At 45.1% G+C, this 9,164-nt stretch overlaps 2 protein-coding genes across 5 annotated transcripts in view; both read left to right on the plus strand.

The window, feature by feature from the left end:
* Positions 1-2,641: 2,641 nt before the first annotated feature.
* NACA (nascent polypeptide associated complex subunit alpha) overlaps positions 2,642-9,164 on the plus strand; it is a 12,553-nt gene continuing 6,030 nt past the window's right edge. The window contains exons 1-2 of one of the 4 annotated variants that reach the window (XM_032420747.1): positions 2,642-2,730; positions 3,535-3,686. In XM_032420747.1, the coding sequence (XP_032276638.1) occupies positions 3,617-3,686 (70 nt within the window). In that variant the 5' untranslated portion in view covers positions 2,642-2,730; positions 3,535-3,616. The other 3 variants (XM_032420748.1, XM_032420749.1, XM_032420750.1) reach the window with 3 other exon arrangements.
* Positions 3,701-9,164, plus strand: part of LOC116642567 (nascent polypeptide-associated complex subunit alpha, muscle-specific form-like) — a 7,355-nt gene continuing 1,891 nt past the window's right edge. The window contains exon 1 of the mRNA XM_032421062.1: positions 3,701-9,086. Coding sequence (XP_032276953.1) covers positions 6,240-9,086 — 2,847 coding nt within the window. The 5' untranslated portion in view covers positions 3,701-6,239. The remainder of the gene's footprint in view (positions 9,087-9,164) is intronic.

Genomic DNA, 9,164 nt, shown 5'->3' on the forward strand with positions numbered 1-9,164 from the left:
CTTCTTTCCTCAGAAAAAAATTGGATTAGTCTGCACCATAAAGAAACAACTTAGAATAACAAATTTCACCAACATAAAATCTGTTTTAGTTGTCAAAACACTTCCCTTTCTACATATCCAGATACTTAATTTTAAAGGTTTTGTTTCTTCCATAGTTGATTTTTTTTTTTTTCTGAAAGTGTCAGATTTCTTTTGCCTAGTTTTACAACCAGTCTAAACAAAATATCGTTCTGGATTACAGTCCATCTTCAGAGAAACACTGAGAAGTCAAGCTATCAGGCTGGTGCTTTCTATGATTTATGAAAATTTTCCTTCCTTTGCATTTCCTTTAACATTGCTTTCTCTATAGCCACACAGTTTTTTTTTTAATCTTTTGGTTTATATATATAAAACACTTTACAATGCAGTCAACACACTACAATGCCTTGCATTTCCTTCTCTTTTCTAATTTTTTAAGAAAAAACATTAAAGACCATTGTGCAAAACTCCTCATTTGAGCCTCTATTTACTGTGTATTGTTCAGTTTTTAGGTTAGGAAAACAGTGGGCCGGTTAAAATTCCTGAATACAAAATTACTAAAGACTCAGTCCATCTTAAGAACTCAGAACGAGAGTATAAAGACTGGTATTATGCTTTCAACAAGAGATGTTTCAAGATTCCAATATGTCTACCATTAAAGTATCTTAATGCTTTATTATTAAAGCTCTTGGATAAAGCTGAACATATTGTACTCATGTAAAAGAAATGTTTTTGCACTGTATGCTAACTGGAGTTTAAATAAAAATTTAAAGAATTAAAAAAATATTTAAGTTTTTTTTTTCAAAATAAATGTTTGGTTCTTGAAGATAGCAGAAACATGCTAAAAAACTATTGACTTCCCTATTCTCTGATTTTACCAACTCATCCATATATGAGAATTGTATAAACAAAGGGCACAGAACTGACTTCCATCTCCAAATTTGCCCAATTTATAAAGAAATCCAAAGAAAGAAAATACATCCTTCCTTAGTCATTAACAACAGAGAGAAGAGTCAGTGGCTTGATGGAAAAGAAAGTGAAATGGTCAAAATAGCTTTACTTGTCTAAGAAGATGACTGGCTATTGCTGGCCCTTTCTTCTGAAGGTAAATGGACTGTGCTGACAAGTCTTCCAGATCACATATTTACTTAGAAAAAATAGTAAGCACTTTTTAAGTAATGTACATATAGTACCTAATTTTCCTAACAATCCTATGAAGTAGCTACTATATTCCCATTTTTTAGGTGAGGAAACTGAGGCACAAACAGGTTAATTAAACTGCCCAAGGTCACTATGAGGTGACTAAGCTGTGATTCAGACGGAGTACAGCTACAGAGTCCATGTTCTTCATATATATATATATATATATATATATATATATATATATATATTTAAGTTTATTTATTTCAGTAATCTCTATACCCAGTATGGGGCTTGAACTCATGAACCTGAGATCAAGAGGTGTATGCTCTTCCAGCTGAGCCAGCCAGGCGCCCCTACAGAGTTCATGTTCTTAATCATTCCACAATATTGCCTCCCCTATCTGAAAAAATTTTCAGAATTTCTCATTGCTGGTAAACTCCACTATTTCATTTAATCCTAATTTATTAATCCTCACTTCACAAGTAGTTTTCAGAGCATAACGTCACTGCTTCCCTTAAAAGGCAGCCACAATTGTCGTAAATCCTTTAGCTCAAAAAGTGCTAGCTGACTTAGGTAATGTATTTGTTGAGTCCTTTTATAGGGCTGAGAGAGGGCATGGGGATCAGGACCCATGGCTTTTCATTAACAAAACACTGAATTTACATTCTACTTTCAGGAATCTTAACTGTGTAAAGCATGAGTTGTTAACGTGGGGTCTGGGACTACTAGAATGTATGAGTTTCAGGATATCTATTTGCCCAAAACAGCAGGCAAAAAGAATTGTATATGTGCCTGTGTTCTTTTTTCTGAGGAGTGTAATCTAATAGTTTCAACATCAGTCAAAAATGTGTATTCCAAAAATAAAATAATTGAGAGTTAACCTAAGTCACTGCTACCTTACAATGATGTGACTACAATCTGTGGCGTTCGATATTATTTCGTTTCTCCTATTTCCCTGCATTAGTTGAAAAGGGGAAATCAAAAAGTCACCCTAATACCGCTGTGGCTACTTTACTGACCAGAGGGCAGAGGTTGCTTCTGTCATTACAATTTCCCTTCGGGTATCAAAAATGCCTTAACTTAGGGGCCTGGGTGGCTCAGTCGTTAAGCGTCTGCCTTCGGCTCAGGTCACGATCTCAGGGTGCTGGGATCGAGCCCCGCATCGGGCTCCCTGCTCGGTGGGAAGCCTGCTTCTCCCTCTCCCACTCCCCCTGCTTGTGTTCCTTCTCTCGCTTTGTCTCTCTCTGTCAAATAAATAAAATCTTTAAAAAAAGAAATGCCCCGACTTTGGGGACGGGAAAGGGTCGGCTATCTAGGGAGCGAGCTGAGGTTCTTGCCAGGCCAGCGCGTCCTGTTCTGAATTCTTACCCTTATTTAGACCTCGTCACCAACCCCGTCTGGGAACAGTAGGACGGGTCACTTGTTAAAGGAAGTGACTGCCGGCAGCTCCTGACCCGGAATCGGATCCTGGTCCCGCCCCCTCCGCCAGGCTTCTTTCTGCAACAGGCGTGGGTCACGCTCTCGCTCGCTCTCTTTCTGCCGCCATCTTGGTTCCGCGTTCCCCTCACAGTAAGTGTTGTCTTCGCCGCCACTCTCTATCCGCAGCCATCCGCCTTCCTTGCGGACTAAGCCGCGCCAGAGACTGAGAGCTAAGGGAAGTTGGAGGCTTTATGGGGCTACCGGGTTCCCACTCGGCCCTGGGAAGGGTGGCCTTGGGGCCTCCGGACAAAATGGGGTCTGCGGTGGATGTCCTGGCAAAAGCGGGGCAGAAGGGCCGCGTGCGGGGCCTGGAGGCCAGGGCTGGGGAGATAGAGCCGTTGCGGTCCGGGGGGCGGAAGCGGAGTGCGTCTGGTGTTGGGAACGGCTTCACGAGAACCCAAAGGAGGTTAAGGGGGTCACAGCCTTGGAACAGCCCCCCACACACACCCACACACACACACGCCGTTCTTAATTGGGACAAGCGAGTGTTGGGACTTAAGGCACCGTCTCCCCTCTCCTGGTTCCCGAAAGTCGGCAAACGGGAGACCTGGTGGTCCCAGCCCAGGCGGCGTCTGTGTAGGAGAGGAGGTGGTGGGGAGGTGGTGCAAGGTAGCGTCTGAAGTCGCCCGTGGTCGGGAGCCAGACCGGAATCCTCTCCCTCGGGTTGAGAACGCAGTGGTGATTGTTGCCTTTGTGGGATTTGGAGTGTAGAGTAAAAGGAACCCCTGGGCACTAGAAGTCCGTTCCTCTGCGGAGTAAAGAGAGGTAGAAGGTGATTCGCTTGATCAGAGATCTGAGGGTCACGTCTTATTTCTTACCTATTCCCAGCTGCTTTGGGGAGGATTGGCCCGAGACACTCTCACGAATTTTTTTTTTTTTTTTTCTTACCAGCAGAGTTTTTAAGAATATTTGACTCTGGGTTGGGCAGCAGAACGGATCCCAGTCAATTCAGGCCTCCTTTTTATTCCCTTCAGAAATGCCTGGTGAAGCCACAGAAACCGTCCCTGCTACAGAGCAGGAGTTGCCACAGCCCCAGGCTGAGACAGGTAGGTTCCCCTAGCGCCCTTACTGTTTGTTCATTAAAATTGTAAGACTGACCCTAAGACCATTTGGTGGCTTAAAATGGCAAAGGGGATACACTCCGGTTTTTCAGAGTTAACTCATTATAAAGATGGCTGTAGCTTTACCAGGGAGGAGAATCCATGATATTAACTGCTGTCCTGGAGGGACTTCATTAGAGGATGGAATATAAACAGTATATTTAAGATCCAGGAGCCTAAAAAGCTCCCGCGCCTGCTTTGTAGGCTATGGCAACTGCCTCACAGGGCATTCTGTGGAGCCCTCACCTCACACCCAAAAACTGAGCAGGGAAGGGGCTTGGTGATTCTTACCTATTGGAACTGGGTGACACACTTGCAGGCCAAGGAGACCTGAGCTTTTGTGAAGTTCAGCCAGCAAGTTGCATCAAGGTTTTAGATGGCAGAGCTTGGCATTGTGCCTTCATCACATGTCTGGATGAGATGTGTGCTGGTGGTAAATGTGTCCTACTGGGCCCCAGGGCCCTCCTAGGTTGGTTAACTTATTTTCTGGGTTGGTGCTAAGATGTTTCTAGTGTGCTGGAATAGTGCCTGCATCAGCAGCTTGCCTGGAACCCAAGATTGAAATAAAGCTTTCCTTTGACTGTTCTTCAGCTTTGAAATTGATGGATATAAACATAGCGTAAAGGCAAGTTTTGAATTCTGGTTAAAATACTTCTCTAGAAAACTTGAGAGGGGGTAGTGAAAAAAATATTTAATGATGTTCTTCTTGCTGCATCAGTCGTGCTGAAATAAATGAAGGGAATCTTCAGACTGTAACTTCCATCATCACTTTTTCTTATTATAAATTATTTTTTTTAACTCCACCTGTCACTTAAGGGCAATTCTTTTCCCCTTCTGGAATTAAAATAGAGTTGTTTATAGTTGAAAGCATTGAGGTTCTCTCTCCCCGCCTGTCTGATTTTAGCAGCTGAAGGGATTAATACAGCTGCTAGAAAAGAAAAAGGAGGGGGCCTCTAAGCTAGTGAACAAGCTATATGAAATCCTTGAAGTACAAGGGACTTAATGGAAGGAAAAATAAAGGACTGGTCTCTAAAGATCCAGTGCTAACCAAAACCTTATTGAACAATTTGATTTTACAGATGTGGAGACTGAAATAAAGATGAATTTAGAATAATCTGGTTTCAAACCTCATGCCATTTGCTTCTGAAGTCATCCTGGAGTGTTGTTAAGCTTATTTCTGAATAGTTTGAGCTTGCACAATAGGTTTAGTAATACTAAGGGAGTGTCAGTGGTAAAACTCTGAATTTTTTCTATAACTGTAACTAAGTAATTATTATAACGAATGCAAAACCTAGCCCAAGGAATTGGTTATGGTGTCTAAAGCAAGTAAATTGGGCCTTATCCCATCTTGAAGTCCAGTCAGAGGAAAACATTCTAAATTTCAAATTCTGATTCATATGTTTGGAGGCATTTGCACTGTAGTCGTAAGACTTTGACCTACCAACTCTCCAGGAAAAACTGGTTGAGCCACCTGTCCTTTCTGTAGTAGGATACTGTAACAATTTTAGAATTACTGGTTGAATAAATTGTGAATTTGTATCATTCAGAAAATCTTTTACTGAGCTTTACTCTAGTGCTGAACATTGGTCTATTTTGGCAGAATGACATACTTATCCAGATTAAGGGGTGGAGAGCCAGTGTATTCTCCACTCCAGTTCCCTACTTCCAAAATAGAACCACAGTCTGGTTTAACAAGTTGGGCTACAGTTTCATAATACAACCCCTACCCTGTGACTAAGCTCTCTCCCTGGCAGTCTAATTCATCTTAAATTGATGTCTGAAGAGCTAACAATACCTAGGAAGGTGTGTAGACATTATGAAGTACAACCCATTTGTGGTTGGTTTTTTGCTTGTTTGTTTTGGGTGAGTAGGTAAACTGAGGCATAGGGAGGCAAAGTGACTTAGTATTTAATACTTCACATAAAATTGTATGTCGACACCACCTTCCTAAAACTTTATTCTAGGAGTCAGATTTTTCTTGACCTAGTGAAAGCCTGAGCATATAAAGACTTGGTTTGTTTTGGTGGGGGGGGAGTTCTTTTTTTCATTCAGTTCCGACTCCCCATAATTATCACCACTCACTGCCTTCCTTGTTCCAATTTTCAGTATCTGTTTCAGTTAGTTCATGATCCTTGACAGTAGAACCGCTATTCTATTGGTATTCTATGGCCTGTAAGAAAGCCTTTGGGTTCATTCAAGGAGGGAAGGGAGGGCACATCTGGGAAAGGGTAAAAAGCATGCTGTTCCCAACCCACTCCTAGGCCTGTGCTCCCCATTTAGAGACTAATAGGCTGCTTAGACTGTTATCTCCACTTTAAAATAGTTTGCTTTTTTGGGGGGGGGGTAGAACATGGGAAATGTGGGAGATGGGGAGAGGGATGTATTCTTACTCAACCACCGAAGTATGTTTGGGGAAGGTTGCTGTTGCCTGTCACCTTTGTCTAATCCTGTGTGGTGACTTTCATTCTCGGATTAAAAATTCCTTGTTTCCTGTGAGGCATGTTGTACCAGGTTGGGCTTCATAACTCACCTTTGTTTTTTTCCTTCCCTTTCCTTCTTTATCCCCTTTTTTGCTTTCCTCCTCCAGCTGTGCTTCCTGTGTCTTCAGCCTTGAGTGTCACTGCTGCCTTAGGGCAGCCTGAATCTACCCTTCCCCCTCCTTGCTCCCTGGCCCCCCAACAATGCCCTCTGGCAACCCCTAACCAGCCTTCCCCATTCCTTTCTCCCTCTAGTGTTGTCTCAACCCCTTTTGAAGCTCCTTTTCCCCAGTCATCCTCTGGAACAGCCCTGCCTTTGGGATTTTCCCCTTCCCCCAATGATACCCCAACTTTCCTGATAGGGCCTCCCATCTCCCCAGCTGCCTTAGCTCTGGCCTCTCCCATGATAACTCCAACTGTGAAAGGTGCCCATTCCTCTTCAGCTCCCTTGGCTCTAGTGGCTTTAGCTCCCCACTCAGTTCAGAAGAGCTCTGCTTATCCACTTAACCCTCTTAGTTCACCTCCTTTGATTGCTGTGACTGAGTCAGGGTCAGTGACATCTCTGTCTGCTCCCATTGTTTCCTCAGAACCAAAGACCTCTCCTATCCAAGCTCCCGTGCAAGTAGGCCCTAACTCAAAAGGCACCCCCATCCCTCCAGGTATAGTCAGTGCTGTTCCTTCCCATCTTGGAACTCCCTTGGCCTCTGTTCAGTGTGGAGTAGCCTCATGTCCTCAAATGCCACCCATCACTCCCCCTCAGTTCAAAGACATCCCTGTTTGCTCACAAAACCCTGAAGGTCTCAGCCTAAAGGGACCCCTTAGTTCACCTGCTGCGTTATCTCTTTCCACCCAGTCTGTATCTATGGCTCCCAGCGTCCCTCCAGTTTTCCTCACTTCTCTAGGCTCTCATCTTGCACCTTTACATCAGAGTTCTCTTGGTTCTCCTATTCGGCCCTTAGGTCAAACAGGCCCTAATGTTCTGTCAAATCCTGAAGTAGATGCCGTTTCTGCAGATCATTCTCCCGTAGGGACCTCTTACCCCTCTCAGATTCCTCCCCTTCCTTCCAGAAATGAGGTGGCTCCTGCTGCTGTGGCTGCTTTTCCAGTGGGGGCTCCAGCTACCCCTCTGGCTCTTTCTGTTGAGAAAGACCCCTCTGCCATCACTGGCGTAGCTTCCTTCAGCCCTTCTGGCTCATCAAATGTAGCTACCTCTTCTCCATTATCTCCCACAGCCTCTCTCATTCTGAAAGGCTCTCCTAATGCCACTCCTCATCAGCCTTTGGTGGCCCAAATTCCTTCTCCTCCAGGGAGTCCAAGCTTGAAAGAAGCTCCTGTTTGTTCTGTTGGAACCATCCCATTTGTTATGACTAACCCCTCTACAGTTTCTGCGGCACCTACTACCTTTGAGGTAGCTACTTGTATGTCACCTCCAGTTTCTTCAGGCCCCGTAAGTAGTAAGGACTCAGCTTCCCATACTGCCGTGGTTATGGCTCCTGTGGCTCCCAAAGTGCTTTGTACTCCTCAAGTAACCCCTCTGGGAATACCAGTCCCTCCTCCTCTGTCAGCCTCTGAGAACCCCAAAAGTCTCCCTGCATCAGCATTGGTAAAGTTACCAACACAAAAAGATACCCAAATTGAACCTCCCTCTCCTACTGGAGCCCCTGTTTCACCAGCACAGGCAGGACTCCCTACCAAGAAAGACTCTACTCTAATACCATTGGCCCTGGCAACCCCTAAAAATCCCCCCTCTCCCCAAAGTATATCATCATCTCTGGAGATAGCTCTTTCTCCTGAAGCCACTTTAGCAAAAAAAAGCCTTGTAGATCCTCTCTCTGTAGTTACGCCAGCCAGTACTGCTCCCTCTCCTCTGGGTGTTAACTCCCCAACCTCTGTAATCAAGACAGATCCTTGTGCAAGTCCATACCCCACTAGTCAGCTTCTCAAAAGTTCTCTCACTACCCCAAACATAGCTACATTTCCTCTGGAACATGCTGCTACTGCAGGAGTGGCTCCTACAATTACCAAGGGTACCTCCACTCCTGCCACTACAGCCAGCCCTTTCCTAGGAGATGTCTTTTTAGCTCATAAAAGCCACCCAGATAAGAAGGGTAGTTCCACTCTTACTATTTTACCTTTGGTTCCTCCAGCCTCTGAAAGTTGCCCTGTGGCTCCAGCTGTGACTTTATCCCCCCAGAATGCTTCCGCTTTTCCAGTTGCCGTGGCACTAGCCCCTGATAGTCCCAAGTCTGAGCCCTTTCCCTCTCTTCCTCCTCAAGGTGCAAAGAAAGCTCACAGTATTTCTCATACCTCCGCATTGGCACCTGTAGCTTCCTCTCCTGAAGGGCACCCAACCAAGGACTCTGGTACTTCAGTTAATGCATCTTCTGAAGGAGCTTACTTAGCTGACTCTCCATCTCCTTTAGGGACTAGTGTGTCTCCTCAAACTAAAAGATGTCCAACCAAGAAGGGTTCAACTCCTTCTATGACTTTAACTCTTTCTCCTCTTTCAAAAAGTGTTCCTGCTATCCCTGATATTCCTGCTGGAAATCACTCATCCTCTATTTCTCCAATTGAAGCTTCCTTTCTTCCAGAGGCCAGTCTTTCTTTTCAAGTCCCTAAAGGGTCACTGGCCAAGAAGCATTCCCCCACTCCATCCCCCAAAGAGACCCCAGATACCCCATCGCCCAAAGAGGCCTTCACTCCCTTCACTCCAGCTGTGGTTCCTTCCTCCACCAAAGGAGGCCCAGCAATCTCATCCCCCAAAAAGTCGCAAGCAGCCCCAGCCCCCAGAAGAGCCCCAGCTACTCAGTCTCCCAAAGGGACCCCCACTGCCTCAGCTGTGGCTCCTCCCTCCCCCAAAGAGTCCCAAGCAACTCAAGCCACCAAAAGAGCCCCAGCTACTCCATCTCCCAAAGGGGCCCCCACTGCCCCAGCTGTGGCTCCTCCC

This window comes from Phoca vitulina, unplaced genomic scaffold (genome assembly GCF_004348235.1).
Source record: "Phoca vitulina isolate PV1807 unplaced genomic scaffold, GSC_HSeal_1.0 scaffold23, whole genome shotgun sequence".
NCBI lineage: Eukaryota > Metazoa > Chordata > Mammalia > Carnivora > Phocidae > Phoca > Phoca vitulina.